The 16,175-nt window shown below is 43.5% G+C and overlaps 1 protein-coding gene across 4 annotated transcripts in view; it reads right to left on the bottom strand.

Annotated features, from left to right (window-relative positions):
• GNL3L (G protein nucleolar 3 like) overlaps positions 1–15,830 on the bottom strand; it is a 28,407-nt gene extending 12,577 nt beyond the window's left edge. For 2 of the 4 annotated variants that reach the window (XM_059883314.1, XM_059883315.1), the window contains exons 1-7: positions 8,654–8,782; positions 6,247–6,287; positions 5,224–5,331; positions 3,968–4,084; positions 3,153–3,236; positions 2,855–2,990; positions 1,837–1,940 (exon numbers count right to left, since the gene is read on the bottom strand). In XM_059883314.1, coding sequence (XP_059739297.1) covers positions 1,837–1,940; positions 2,855–2,990; positions 3,153–3,236; positions 3,968–4,084; positions 5,224–5,331; positions 6,247–6,287; positions 8,654–8,702 — 639 coding nt within the window. In that variant the 5' untranslated portion in view covers positions 8,703–8,782. Of the gene's footprint in view, positions 1–1,836; positions 1,941–2,854; positions 2,991–3,152; positions 3,237–3,967; positions 4,085–5,223; positions 5,332–6,246; positions 6,288–8,653; positions 8,783–13,373; positions 13,442–15,637 lie in introns of those variants that run through there. The other 2 variants (XM_005228211.5, NM_001034307.2) reach the window with 2 other exon arrangements.
• Positions 15,831–16,175: the final 345 nt, after the last annotated feature.

Genomic DNA, 16,175 nt, shown 5'->3' with positions numbered 1-16,175 from the left:
ATGAACAGAGATTTAAATGTTTAATGATATCAAATATTGGCAAGGGTAGAGGGAATTAGGCCCTCTCACACATTCATCTGTCCCAGGAGTGGGAAGATAAATTGGTACAGCCACTTGGGTGGGGGGTAGAGGAGGGAAGTGGGGCTGGGGAGCAATTTTTCAGTATCTAGGAAAATCTAAAATGCAAAATACCTATGACCCAGCCACTCTACCTCTCAGTACCCAACCTACACAAACACTTGCTGACTAGCCAAGAAGAAGTGTAAGGGTATGTATTATAGTACTGCTTATAATGATTTAAAAAATTGAAAACTATTTTTATTTAGTGTAAAAAAAGTAGAACTCTATAGAAAGATCTTCAAGGGAAAAAAAGTACATCGTAGGATAACATATATGATACACCCAAGCACTATTTTCTCTATATACAAATCCACATATAATATAAAGCACAGAAAAACATCTGGAAGGATACACTAAACTAACAATGGTGGTTAATCTGGTATATGGATAAAGGAGATTGGGATTAGGGTAACAGTGAAAGGATATTCAAGTCTCATCTATACAGTTGACCTTTGAACAACATAGGTTTGAATGGTACAGGTCCACTTACATGCAAATTTTTCTCATTAATAAATACTATGGTACTACATGATTTGCAGTTGGGTAAATCTGTAAATGCAGAACCGCAGATACTGAAGTTCAACTATAAGTTATACATGAATTTTCCACTGTGCAGAAGGTGGATGTCCCTAACCCCTGTTTAGTTCAAGGGTCAACTGTAATTGTTTTTACTTTTTCTACTTTGTTTTTTAATAAGTAAGTTTTACACTTCGTACAAAATGGAAAAAAATGTCCCCCAGGACCCACTTTCTCTCCCTAGAAGCAACAAATGTTTCTGTACACTTTAATTTATTTTTTTTTTTGTTTGTTTTGTTTTTTTTTTTTTTTTTTTTTTTTTTATTTTATTTTTTTTTATTCTTCCAATTTTATTTTATTTTTAAACTTTACATAATTGTATTAGTTTTGCCAAATATCAAAATGAATCCACCACAGGTACACATGTGTTCCCCATCCCGAACCCTCCTCCCTCCTCCCTCCCCACACCATCCCTCTGGGCCGTCCCAGTGCACCAGCCCCAAGCATCCAGCATCGTGCATCGAACCTGGACTGGCAACTCGCTTCCCACATGATATTCTACATGTTCCATTGCCATCCTCCCAAATCTTCCCACCCTCTCCCTCTCCCACAGAGTCCACAAGACTGTTCCATACATCAGTGTCTCTTTTGCTGTCCCGCACACCGGGTTATTGTTACCATCTTTCTAAATTCCATATATATGCGTTAGTACACTGTATTTATGTTTTTCCTTCTGGCTTACTTCACTCTGTATAATAGGCTCCAGTTTCATCCACCTCATTAGAACTGATTCAAATGTATTCTTTTTAATGGCTGAGTAATACTCCATTGTGTATATGTACCACAGCTTTCTTATCCATTCATCTGCTGATGGACATCTAGGTTGCTTCCATGTCTTGGCTATTATAAACAGTGCTGCGATGAACATTGGGGTACACGTGTCTCTTTCCCTTCTGGTTTCCTCAGTGTGTATGCCCAGCAGTGGGGTTGCTGGATCATAAGGCAGTTCTATTTCCAGTTTTTTAAGGAATCTCCACACTGTTCTCCATAGTGGCTGTACTAGTTTGCATTCCCACCAACAGTGTACACTTTAATTTAGTCTGACATTGTAAACATATTTCTATGTTAATAATATAATTAGAAAAGAGTGTAGCCCCAGGCTACTGTGTAAGACGCTAGATGTTTCTGGCCCCAGCTTACCAGGTTTTTGACCTGATGCTGGGTACTGGCCTTGAAAGCCACAGTTGGCAGCTCATTCCGAAGGTATTCTAGCCACTTCTCCACAACCTCCTTAGGGACCAGGTCTAGGAAAAATAGGAACAGATAGGACTGGTAAGAACATCACCTGATGGCTCACTCCAAAGATGCAGCCACCCACAACCCAGGCTTGGCCCACTTTCTGCCAACAGATATCTCCCTACCCTGCCAGTTCCTGTCCAGTCCCCAGGTTAGTCAGAAAGGACAGTCTAGTCTAGGGGACAAGTTGGCCCTCTCTAAGTAGACCTGTTTCCTCAAGGACAATGGGTAACCAACTATATTCCTAGATGCCTTCCTTCCAGACCTGGGGCCTGGTACCAGAGGCCTCCCAAAGACTATTTTCCATTCCCTCCCTGGATTATTCTAGGTTGGGCCAAATGTCAAAAATAACCTTGAAAAGAATGGCTATCATTTATGAAGTACTGACCATGTATGTACCAAGCACTTTATCATTAATTCTCACAATGATCCTATGAGATTGGGACAATCACAGCCCATTTTACACCTAGAAAAATGGAAGCTCTCCGGTGATATGACTTGTTCAAGATTCCAGAGAAAATAGACATCAAAACTGAGATGAAACCCAGACCAGAGTGACTCCTGAGCGCATCCATGTGCTCTTATGCCCCACCATCTGGGATCCAGCATGAGGGAGAAGAGGAACTCTCTAGCACTGGCCAGGCACAAATAAAGCTCAAAATGCCAAAAACAGGGAACTGAAAGGCAGAGAGGCTTTAACTCCATTCTCAACTTCTGTTATACTGTGTGGTGTGTGTGTGTATGTTTCAACAAGTGACTTTACCTCTCAAATCCCTAGCTTTAAAAACTCAAACAAGAATTCCTACCTTGCACAACTATTATGAATACCACTGAGTTGTTGTGTCTCTGGGCCTAGTCCAAGCTTGTCTTTTAAGAAGGCTTGGCCCTTGCCCTGCCTTACCCAATCCTGTCCAACACCTACCAATCTTGTTCAAGACCAGGACCAGCTTCTTGTTCCCTTCTGCCCGTAGGACAGTCTCCTCCATTTGGAAGCAGCGGCAGCCCAATGGGTCCCTGGAATCCAGGACTTCCAGAATCACATCAGAGTATTCCACCACCTGCAGGGCACGGAAGACGGTAAGAAGGCAAGGAAAGAACTGGGCAGGAATCAAAAGGCCCATGAAAGAAGAGGTCTTCCTCTTAGGAAAAACAGAAACAGAGAGGAGACATGACTGGATTGGTGCCCTCCCTAAAGGGCCTTAAGAAATGGGCCCCCATACCTTATGGAACTCCTTGTAATAAGCCTTCCTTGTAGCCTCATCATCCAGTTGAGGAAACATATTTAATTCTTGCAAAACTTCCTCCTAAAAGAAAAAAAAGAGGATGGTCCAGGGGAGGAGAGTGAGAGCCGTCTTTGGCAACCATGGGAGGCTGGGAGAGTCATGTGAGGCTGGGAGAGTCATGTGAGTCCCAGCCCACCATGAGCAACAAAATCAAGAAGAGGAAAGGACAGACCTACATGGTCCATGTGTGTGCCTATTTGTAAGTTTGTGTCTGAGTACCAGCTAGAGGACCAGGTATGCACCTGAGTGTATGAGGGAGGAATTTAAGAAAGAGGGAGGTGTAAGTGAGAAAAACAATCTATGGGGAACATGTGATGGAGAAAGCAAAATGTGTACTTTATACTAGAAAAGAAACTTTAACTGGGAAGTGTATATCCTGTGAGATGAAATTATATGCCAGAAATGCAGTAAGAAGTCATAGAAAGAAGTCGACTCCTCTCTTAACTTTCACTTCATACTCTCAATCTTTCTCTCCCCCTGTCCCCCAGTCCTCTCCACTCCCAATCCCCAGTCTGTGTTTCAGCTTGGGAGAAAGGACCTAACCAGGGCTCTCCAATCACAGATACAGCTCTTCACCTCCTTCTTACCCTCCCTCCATGTCCCTACCGTTTCCCATCCTCTCTGAACTGGTTCCCTACTCCCCCTCCAAAAATCTCACACACTTCCTCTTTCCTTTTCACAGAGCAATGGCAAAAGATGCTTTTGAGCAAGCCCACACCAGCCCTACTGAGGAGCAAAGACTGCTCTCTCACCTTGTGCTCAAACTCCTCTTGGCGTCTCAGGACATCCTGGCAGTAGCTTTCAATGGTCCTACGTCGGTGTCGCTCTTGCTCCCGGGCAGCCTGCTGCTTCTCCCTCATTTCCCCAACCTAACAAGTGACCATACAAAAGGGCTGAAGCTGATGAGGTCTGCAATCTAAGGGAGGGATGGAAGATCAAGAGTAATAGGGAGCAGGTGACAGACAGAGAAAACAGTGTGACTTGGCACAAGTGGTAGGAGCACGGATACAGGGAGGGAAGAGACGTGACAGCAAGAGATAAAGAGTTAAGGGGTTTGAGGGAAAGAAAGACAAAGAGATGAAGGAGGGGAAAGCATGGCAGACACTAATACAAGGAAAGTATATAAAGCTGAGAGAGATCATGTCCCAGGCAGTGGGAACCACTTAAGACCAGAGAGGGGGGAAAAAAAATAGGCCCTGGGACAACAGAGGATGAGATGGTTGGATGGCGTCACCGACTCGATGGACATGAGCTTGAGCAAGCTCCAGGAGTTGGTGATGGACAGGGAAGCCTTGCATACTGCAGTCCATGGGGTCGCAAAGAGTCAGACATGATTGAGTGACTGAACTGAACCGAACTGAACTGACTGGGATATTCCGTCCTATAAAGAACAGCAAAAGAAACTAGAGAAAAGGAAGAAGGACATCCAGGAGAAATGACAGGAAAACCAAAGTGACAGTGTTTCAAAAAAATAAAAAAGCCTGCATATGTAAAATAGATAGCCAATGGGAATTTGCTGTATGTCTCAGGAACTCAAACCAGGGCTCTAGAGGGGTGGGATGGGGAGGAAGATGGGAGGGAAGTTCAAGAGAGAGGGGACATATGTATACCTATGGCTAATTCATGCTGATGTGTGGCAGAAACCAACACAATACTGTAAAGCAATTATCCTTCAATTACAAATAATTTTTTTAAAAAAGCATGGTCTCAAATGCTAAGAATTGAAAAACATGAGGGAAGAAAGCAATCCATGAGTCTGATGTCAGAGAACATGCTGGTGAGACTGGCAGGGTCATTCCAGTGGAGCAGTGAGAACAAAAACCAGACAGCCATGAACTGGGAGGTGAGCAAATAGAGACACTAAATCAAGTGTCAAAGCAACTGCCCCTTCTTTCCTTTCCACAAACAGCCTCAACAACCCTAACAATTCTGGCCTTTGCCTTTCAACATTTCCATGGACCTGGCAGTCAAGTCAGGCCCTCTCTCTCCCCCAAGGGAAAGGGCTTACCCTCTTCTTCTTTAACTCAGCCTCCCGACTGGCGTGATCATTGGAGTGGAAAAACTGGGGAGAGTAGGCCACTTTGGTGGCTGCTTTCTTCCCATTCTGCTTTGCAGGCTGGTTACCAAACAAGAGAGAAAAAAATGAAGAGTTAATGAACCCATAGAAATCACCCTTCGGAGGGGGGAGGCGGTTTAAAGCTGCTCATAAGTAGATCTGTGGGAGGAAAGAGGAGAGAAGCAAACAAAAAGGGCTCTGTCCCCAGAAGTCTGTCCATATGACCAGAGAGACCCTTCTTCCCCTAGCTAGGCAGAGACTAAGTAAAGAATACCAGGAAAGGTGGGGGGTGGGGAGTAAGTAGAAAAGTTTCCCAAGTAGAGGCCAAGGGAATACTAAATAGCTCTCCAAGTGAAGCCCTTGGAACAGCAGTAGCATCATCTGGGCACTTCTCAGACGCTGAGAAAGACACACTAAATCAGAAACTCAAGAAATCTGTGTTTTAACCAACACTCCAGGTGATTCTGGAGGGCTAAAGTTTGAGAACTTTAACCATGCTAAAATTTAAGAACTGCTGCTCTGATGCAAGTCCTATTTGTCCACAACTTTCCCAGCGGGACCAGGAGATTCAGGAGCTGGGCCAAAGACTGTTTGAGTCCTGCCTCTTCATGAGCAATACAGACTTGGGAATTAAGACTCAAGTCCCAGCTGAGCTACCTTGAACCTAGGAACTTTCTCATTGAGGGTCAGTTTCTTCATCTAAGAAAAATGAGATTATGACAATCCCTATCAAGGTAAACTAAGCACAAAGCAGTATATGGCTTGTGGTGGGAACTTAATAAATGTTTCCGCTTCTCTGCTGAAGCCACCCAAATGGCTTTTGGGAAAGCCAAATCTGCTGATTCCAATGTGGTGCTCTATTTGGAGTCACCCAATATCTACTTGGTTTTGTGGGCCTCTTCTGGGGTGGGCAACCTGTTCCTAATCTTGTCCCCAACAATGGGTATACCTTACCTGAGAGTGGTACCAACTTACCTTCTTGCAGCCTTTGGAACCTTTACCTGGCTTTTTATTTTCTAAAAAAGAAAAAAAAAAAAAAAAAAGCCATCATCCACCTACCCAACATTCTTTGAACCTTAATGGAGGTCAGGCAACACTGGGAATCTAAGGAAGCCTCAGACTCCATGTCTCTCTAGGCACACAAGACAAACATAGAGCTGGCAGCTACAGTGTCAGAAGAGGTACTGGATACAATGTTTCAGTGAATACCAAACATTATATCCAGTGCAAACTGAAACAATTCTTAAGGGAATCCTGTGAAGAGACCAATAGGAACATGCACTTATAACTTCTCTCTTACAACTTCTAGCTGAGGCAGCTCAACAATTTTGGCACCAGACTGAAGTGGGGGGCTGGCAGCATGAGAAGGTGATCTGAGGAGTCCCACTCAGCTAAACCAGAGTAGATGCCCTCAGCCCTTCCTTGAAGAGAGAACTGTCCTTTCCTGCTGACCCTGTTCATGCCATTGCCTCACAAGGGAATTACACTACTCAGCCAAACTGCAGCCTCCCTTTGATTTAAGAAGCAGAGAGCTCACCTTCTACAATCATACCTTAACAAAGCCTAGGAAAGTAAAAGTCCTCTCCCCACTTCAATGAGAAGTCCCTTCTGTCACCTCCTTCACAACTTGGCCTCTCAGAATGGCGTCTCATAATTCTCACCATCTACAAAGAGGCTAAAGGAATTCCTACAGGAAGAGGTTCTAGAAGGTCAGGATATACAAACAAATATAGGAGCAGCTTGAGATTATCAGACAGAGGACAGGCTCCCCAATCACATCAGGTGGTTCACATCAAAGCAGTGTTACTGTAGGAAACAGAGGATTTAAATACTACTTATTCTTAAGGAGATTCAAGAAGATACTTCAAAGGAACTGTATAAGAAAAAGATTCCCAAAACTTGATATTGAATAAAAATTCAATGTTGTGAAAAACGGAAGGAATATCACTAACAACCAAATTAATAAGCTAGAAGGTCAAGGGAAAAACTTCTTTAAAACAGAACAAAAATACAAAGAAAAGTATAAAATAGAAAATGGAGAATGGACTCAAGAGAGCTAGTATCTAAATTAAGAAGAGTTTCAGAAGAGAAAAGATACAAATGGAGAAGCAATTATTTTTTAAAATACTAGATAAACATTTTCCAAATTGAAAACAGGATTCAGGCGCGTCAAGATTAACAAAAAAAGACATATGGCTTAGAGGTTAAAGCATCTGCCTGTAATGTGGGAGACCTGGGTTTGATCCCTGGGTCGGGACGATCCCCTGGAGAAGGAAATGGCAACCCACTCCAGTATTCTTTCCTGGAGAATCCCATGGATGGAAGAGCCTGGTGGGCTACAGTCCATGGGGTCTCAAAGAGTCAGACACGACTGAGCAACTTCGTGAGTCACGAGATGATGCCCTGGACATATACTGATGAAATTTTTGAGCCCCAAAGACAAAGAGAAAATCTTGTAAACTTCCAAATAGAAGGCATTCCCAGCAAAGGAGAGAAATAGACAGCCTTCTCAAAGCCACAATTCTGAACACTTAAGACAGAAGAATAATCATTACAAAGTAATTAGACAAGGGACAGTATTCCAAGTTAAACTTCTACAACTGACCAATAAAATCACTCTTATGTGAAGGTAAAGGAAATTTTCAGATGTGGAAAGATTACCACCTGCATTCACCTTCTGGTAAAATGACTTGAGGAAGTATATCAGCAAAAATAAGCATAAAACCATGCTAAAGGTCTCACTTTGGAAGACTAGGATAAAAATAGTTATTATTTAACTTTGATAAAGTGATACAGAAATTTAGTTACATGATAAAGTGATACAGAAATTTAGTTACACTTGATTTAAATATGAATGCAATTACCAACATAATTTTAAGTACTGGTGGAAGATTTAACTTGTTAAACTTTTTAGAAGTAATAAGGGAATAAGAAGAAACAAACAAAAAATATAAAATAAGATGGTAGAAATCAGACCAAACATATTAGTTATCATAATGAAAGTAAATGGACTGAATTTCCCTGTAACAAAAAAATCAGATCCCAAGTCTTTTCTTCCACAACATTCACGTTGCAATGAAAAGAATGTGAGGCTTGGAATTAACCAGGTCTGGCCATTTTACTCAACAATTTTCATCAACCTAACTTCCCTGGAAAATGAGCACCACGATGAAAGAAAATACATCACTTAGAGGAAAAAACATCTGCTTCAGAGAGGAGGGGGAGGAGAAACAGGGAAGAAGGTAGGGGTGCATTCACCACTCACAACACTGCAACACGCAGGAGCCCCTGTTATTGTTCTTTAATAGCTTCAGAGAGAAAACAGCTACCATTTTTTAGCCAGCCAGAGCTAGGTTTCTGTTCTGGTTCAATAACTACCTACCTATATGACCTTGAAGAATTTTCTTAAATCTGAGCACCAATATCACCATCTATCAACTCTCACTGATATTCAGCAGCAGAAGGTAGGGGAGATGCTTCATGGTACAGCTCTCCATATCCTGGGCTAGAGATACCCTGGACCCAAATGGTAATGATAATGATTAAATCTAGGAAGGTTACTCAGAAGCCCTAGAAAGAGTGTTCAAATACAATTTCAACTGTTGTACATTTTTGAATGGCTATTAAAAAGGAGAGTGTGTTTTATTATTTGAAAGAAAAATAGTCTCAGACATTCCTCTCAACTATCTTCAAGCACATTTGTTCAACCTCCCAGAGACTTCCAAAACACTGATGCCACTTGGTTCTTCATTCAGTGGGCACCCCATTTCCCTCCCTGTGCAGCTTGCACAGTCTGCCATTATGATGGATTACATAGCTGTGCAACCAATCACTGATGGCTGTAAATCTTTTAAATGTCTTTAACAGGTAATACAGTCATACAGTTCCAAAATAAAACCATGTCAGATGTAGAAAACAAACTTACAGTCACCAGTGCAGGAAAGTAGGCAGATAAACTGGGAGATTGGGACTGACATATACACACTACTATAAAAAATGGGGTTTCTCTGGTGGCTCAGACAGTAAAGAATCTAGCTGCAATGCAGGAGACCCAGGTTTGATCCCCAAGTCGGGAAGATCCCCTGGAAAAAGAAATGGCAACTCACTGAAGTATTTTTGCCTGGGAAATCCCATGGACAGAGGAGCCTGGCGGGCTACAGTCTATGGGGAGCAAGAGTTGGACATGACTCAGCTACTCAACAACAGTAATAACAGTATAGCACAAGAAACTGTACTCAATACTCTGTAATGACCTATATCAGAAATGAATCTAAAAAAGAGTGGATATATGTATAACTAATTCACTTTGCTATACACCTGAAACTAACACATCGTAAGTCAACTATACTCCAATAAAAATTATTAAAAATAAATAAAAACATGTATTCTCAGAGGTCTCCCTCCCACACCTGTCCCTAGTCCCTGCAGTCCTCTCACCACAAGAAACCACTTTATTAGTTTGTCACACATCATTCAGTTTCTTTGAGCAAATATAAATATATATTCTTATTTTCCCATTTTCTCCCAAGGAAGGTAATATACTATGTACTCCTGTCGGTAACTTGCTTTTTTCACTTAACAAATCCTGGAGATCTTTCCATCTAACTGTTTTTCCATACTACTTCACTTCTTTCAATTGCCAGGGTTCCTTTCTATGCATATACTCTATTTAACCAGCTAATTATTGTCTTTTTCATCACTACCAATAATTGTTACTAATAAAAATTAATTTAAAAAATAGAAATTCTATTATTATCTTGTATTTGATGTTCTTACAGTATAAACTAATTTTGTTCACTTTTCTTGTGTTGCTTGAAGAAATGATTATTTGTTTTTGGTACTGACATAACCAAAGCCTGACTCTTGATGAAATTTTTATCATTATATAAAGTAAGTGAATTTTTTTTTAACCAAGCCCTACATAGGCAGGGCCACCATTCACACAGAGTACAAGGTCACTGGGTTGCACAGTTTTCATCCAGTCTATCCAGTGTGCTATCCACATGCTGTTTTCTCCTCGGGCTATGGCAGGATAAAGGCAGGGGAGCACAAAATCTGTCCTACCACCCTTGCCTTATGTCTTATAAGGAAGAGTCCATGTATCACATTTGTCTTCTCCTTCTAGACTATAAACATCATGGTGGAAGGAGAGGGAATTGAGTTAGCATTACTGAGACATTCTAGTGCCTGACACACAGTAAGTGTCCAATAGCTATGCCTGGTCATGCTGCACCCTTGGGACAAAAACATAAACCAGGTGTCAGTGAGAAGTTAACAGCATGGTAGAAGAGACAGGGGCTTCCCTGGTGGCTCAGTGGTAAAGAATCTGCCTGCAATACAGGAGCCACAGGAGACAAGGGTTCGATCCCTGAGTCCGGAAGATGCCCTGGAGGAGGGCCTAGCAACTCACTCCAATATTCTTGCCTGGAGAATCCCATGGACAGAGGAGCCTGGTGGGCTATAGTCCATGGGATCGCAAAGGGTTGGACATGACTGAAATGACTTAGCAGCAGCAGAAGAGACAGACCTAATCTACAGAGTTAATAGCCCTGGTTCCTATGGGTGCACAGACAAGTGGAAACCAAGGGAGGAGGTTAACAGCAGCAATTTCCAGAGGAAGTGATATATAGGACAAATTTCCAGAGGAAGTGATGTATAAGTTAAAATCTGAAAAACAGGCAAGAGTTATTCCATTAAAGGATGAGAAGGAAAAGGAGTCCTGAAGGCAGAAACAACAGCAATTTATCCACACTGTCTGTTTCACAGTAAGAAAAATCCATAGCTCAAGAGATGTCAGACAACAATTCAGTGGCAGAACACTGTATGCATGTTCTGAAGGGTTAAATTCCAAAGAGAAATGAAGGCTGAATCTTTTAAGCCAATACTTAATAGAGTGCTTATTATGTGCCAGGCACTCTTCTAAGTGTTCTTCCTATTTTAATGCATTAAATCCTCACAAAAAAGATCTTCACAACCCAGATAACAACTCAGATAATCACGATGGTATGGTCACTCACCTAGAGCCAGACATACTGGAATGCAAAGTCAAGTGGGCCTTAGGAAGCATCACTACGAACAAAGATAGTGGAGGTGATGGAATTGCAGTTGAGCTATTTCAAATCCTAAAAGATGATGCTGTGCAAGTGCTGCACTCAATATGCCAGCAAATCTGGAAAACTCAGCAGTGGCCATAGGACTGAAAAAGGTCAGTTTTCATTCTAATATCAAAGAAAGGCAATGCCAAAAAATGCTCAAACTACTGCACAATTGCACTCATCTCACATGCTAATAAAGTAATGCTCAAAATTCTCCAAGCCAGGCTTCAACAGTATATGAACCAAGAACTTCCAGATGTTCAAGCTGGTTTAGAAAAGGCAGAGGAACCAGAGATCAAATTGCCAACATCCACTGGATCATCGAAAAAGCAAGAGAGTTCCAGAAAAACAACTACCTCTGCTTTATTGACTATGCCAAAGCCTTTGACTGTGTGGACCACAACAAACTCTGGAAAATTCTTAAAGAGATGGAATACCAGACCACCTGACCTGCCTCTTGAGAAACATGTATGCAGGTCAAGAGGCAACAGTTAGAACTGGACAGGGAACAACAGACTGGTTCCAAATAGGAAAAGGAGTATGTCAAGGCTGTATATTGTCACCCTGCTTATTGAACTTGTATGCAGAGTACATCATGGGAAACGCTGGGCTGGAGGAAGCACAGGCTAGAATCAAGATTTCCAGGAGAAATATCAATAACCTCAGATAGACAGATGACACCACCCTTATGGCAGAAAGTGAAGAAGAACTAAAGAGCCTCTTGATAAAAGTGAAAGAGGAGACTGAAAAAGTTGGCTTAAAGCTCAACATTCAGAAAACTAAGATCATGGCATCTGGTCCCATTGCTTCATGGCAAATAGATGGGGAAACAGCAAAAACAATGACAGACTTTATTTTGGGGGGTTCCCAAATCACTGCAGATGGTGACTGCAGCCATGAAATTAAAAGATGCTTGCTCCTTGGAAGAAAAGTTATGACCAACCTAGACAGCATATTAAAAAGCAGAGACATTACTTTGCCAACAAAGGTCCGTCTAGTCAAAGCTATGGTTTTTCCAGCAGTCATGTATGGATGTGAGAGTTGGACTATAAAGAAAGCTGAGCACTGAAGAACTGATGCTTTTGAATTGTGGTGTTGGAAAAGACTCTTGAGAGTCCCTTGGACTGCAAGGAGATCCAACCAGTCCATCCTGGGGGAGATCAGTCCTTGGTGTTCATTGGAAGGACTGATGCTGAAGCTGAAACTCCAATACTTTGGCCACCTGATATGAAGAAGTGACTCATTTGAAAAGACTGATGCTGGGAAAGACTGAAGGCCAGAGGAGAAGGGAACGACAGAGGATGAGATGGTTGGATGGCATCACTGAATCAATGGACATGAGTTTGAGTAAACTCTGGGAGTTGGTGATAGACAGGGAGGCCTGGCGTGCTGCAGTCCATGGGGGTCACAAAGAGTCGGACATGAACAAGCAAATGAACTGAATTGAAATCCTCACAACACTATTTGGCAAATACTATTTCTTTTTATTTCTTTATTAAGTAGAAACTATTATTATTCTCCTCTTCCCCCATCCCACTCCCACCCATTTTGTAGATAAGGAGAATGAAGTTAAGTAACTTGCCCAAGGCCACACACATGTAAGTGGAAGAACTGAGATTCAAACTCAGTCTGGCTCCAGAGTCCATGCTCTTAACCACTGGCACAATCTATGATACCAACTTATAGGTACAACTTATAATAAAGAAAAATGCTAAGCTGTGTTAGGGTTACAGGCAGTGTAATATGGTATTTTTTTTTTTTTTTGTAATATGGTATTTACCACTATTCACCCACAGTCTCTTGATCAAGTCACTTAACCTTGCTGAGCCTTGGTTTCCTTATCTGTAAAATGGGTATGGGGGATAACATGAGGGAAAACAACAATAATACCATACATAAAAGACAGACTGAATGATCTGGCTTATACTGGGCAATTTTTTAAAGCTGCCTTGAAATACTGTATTTATTAAAGCTTAGGACTGGGAAGGAGCAGTAAAAGAAACTCACTGTGTCTAAGTTTCATCATGATGATTAACTTGAAAGCAGGTAGATTCAAATCTGCAGGCGTTTGTTTCCTGTCGGAATGGGAGAAGAACCAATTTGAAGACAGAGAGGGGAACCACAATGCCACAAGCTCCCTTCTAAGCCCCCTGAAGGCAAAATAAAATGTTAAAGAACATGACAAGGAAGCCCTAACAATTAGAGGAATTTGAGTGAAGGGGTTATACTGGAGCTGGTGTCTGGTATGGCTGAATATTATTATTAATAATATTATAGGGAAGATAGGTGTAAACCTCTCTTCCTGGGTGGAGTCAGTGCCTCAGTGCATCAGATGGGATCCTGGGTCCTCAATCCTCCACCCTGTAGTGTTATATACCTTAGGTAAGGGACTAGCTCTAAACTTCTCTACTCTAAGGGGAGAGGAGTATGCAAGGACAATCTGTTTCTACATACAGTATTTACTGCATCTCTTTTCCCCAAATAGGGAGTTCTATGTCTCATCTATTCTGGAAGTGAGGTGAGGGAGGAGACATATTCTAGGGGACAAGGGACCTCTGAATAGAGCTTTTTTTATGTATCTCTATGTGGACTTAGATCAGTGCAAAATCTTGGGGGAGAGGAGGAAAAAATCTGTGCCTGTATATATGGCTGGGGTCTGTTCCTTGGCAGATTCCTTGATTGCAGGGAGAGCAGGATGCCTTTTGTCACTCTACTCCAGGATACAGAGGAACTGAAAAAATTGGCACAGTGGCTGTGTGCATCTCTGCTGCATGGAAAAGGAGCACAGGTCTGTACATTTGTGTGTGTGGGGGGGGGGGGGCGGGGTATCTTGAGTCTCTTTACCCTAGGGAGGGCCATGGGATGGGACTGATATGCCTACCTCCACTACAAGATGACATTAGTTCATTAGTCCCATGCTAACAAAGGGGGAAATTATTCAGCTTTCCATGAACAGGGCCTGCACCCTGCCTGCAGTGGGCTATTCTAGACCTTTCCAGGGAGGTTGGGAGGGGCATCATCTGCTTATCTTGCATACCTATTGAAGTCAGCAGTGTGGTTAACACTGAAGGAAAAGGACCTCTGGTTCTCTACACGGGGAGGGGGAGATGGTTTCCTATGGTTTTGTTTTTTTTTCCCCCCTGGATGGAGAGAAAAAGGTCTGAGCTCCTCTACCTTGGATAAGGGGGAGCCCATATGCACTACACTATGGGGTGATCAGTGATGTCACTGCCTCTCAATATTGCAAGGCACCTCTCTGCTCCTTTGGGGTCTCTCCTTTCCTACAGTTGGTGATTCTAAATCCTTGGAAGGGCAGGGGAGAAGGAATGATCTGGGTCTACCTGAAAAGAAGAATAAATCTGAGTCCCTCTTCCCCGGGGGACCCCGAAGAGGCAGTTCTCTCTCTTCATTGGTTAAGGCCTGCTGCTGTTTGCTGCAGGGCATTTTTGATGGGCCAAGCCTTAACAAATTCAGTAAGCCAGCACCCGGGAAGAAGGTGATCAGGCCTGACTTTCCTCAATGGGGACTCACTCTAGCCTAGAAGGGGTATATCTGCGTGGTTCTCTGTGGGCTGAGGCTTGTGCCTCGAAACACTTAGGGAGGGGTGGTCTAGCACTTCTGCAGGAATTAGTTACACAGGGACAAGTTAGGGAGGTCTCTAGGTCTTGACGCTAAGGGAAAGAGGTTCACTCAACTGTTTTATTAGCTCTTCTGTTCTAGTGGTCGGGCGGGGGTGGGGGTAAATACATCAAAGCCTCTGTCATAAGGGAAAAGGTGCGCCGAAGTGGACCTGCCAGTAGAAATCTGCGCGGTTCAGCCTCGTGAGAAGGGAAGATATATCTCTTTACGGGGGAGTGTCGATGTCGCCACACCTTTGGGGTGTCCACGCCCATCTACACTGGGAAAGTGCGGAATGGAGCCTAACTACCCTAAAGGAGGAGGGCAATCCACGCTTCTCCACACAAGCGGGGTCTGTAACTCTCCATAAAGGGTATCCAGGGGTCTACTGGAGAAGGGAATAGCAACCCACTCCAGTATTCTTGCCAGGAAAATTCCATGGACAGAGGAACCTGGCGGGCTACAGTCCATGGGATTGCAAAGAGTCGGACACGACTGAGCGACTAACACACACACAGGGGTCTACGCCTATCTAGATTAGGTGGTCCGCGCCCCTCTACTCGCAAGAATGAGTTTGGGCGTATGTCCACGTGCCGAGCAATCCCTGTCTCTCATCCAGGCCCTTCTACCCTGAAAGGAACCTGACTCTTTACCTCTGTGCTCCGGTGCTGAGGGTGCCTCTGGTTTCACCGCAAACAGTTGATCCTTTCCACGCGGCCGGCTAGGTGAGCTCTCGTCACAAAAAAAGAGAGTAGTTTCTTACCTCCACTTCCGGCGGAGCTCTGAGAAGACAGCACAACACTGTTGGCCCAGGGGCTGCGCTCGCGCCGCTAGTCTTCTACTTCCGGATCCCGGTCTCGCCGAGCCGGTTCAGTACTTTGAGCGTCCCCGGAGGTGGAGCTTCGGATTGACCGTTCGCGCCTGCCCGTCCCTTCCCCGCGGCCCCGCTGGCCCCGCTGGCCCCGCCTCCCGGCTGCGCAGTAAGGTAAGGTTATAGCTGAGGAGGAGGTGGGGAAGAGGGAGGGGCAGGGGTTCATCGGCTGGTGTGGCCATATAACCTACTTGTAAGTCAAGTTCTTGTCTGCGGGCCTCTGCCTGGGCCTAAATATGTGTGTTCTCGAACCTTAGTGACCAAGCTTTCTCCAGGGCCGCATCAGACAAGGGTTGGCGGGGGGGGGGGGGGGGGGGGGG

The sequence above is a fragment of the Bos taurus genome, chromosome X (assembly GCF_002263795.3).
Source record: "Bos taurus isolate L1 Dominette 01449 registration number 42190680 breed Hereford chromosome X, ARS-UCD2.0, whole genome shotgun sequence".
In the NCBI taxonomy this organism is placed as follows: domain Eukaryota; kingdom Metazoa; phylum Chordata; class Mammalia; order Artiodactyla; family Bovidae; genus Bos; species Bos taurus.
The sequence above is the reverse complement of the archived record's forward strand: the minus strand, read 5'-3'. Positions and strand labels throughout refer to the sequence as shown.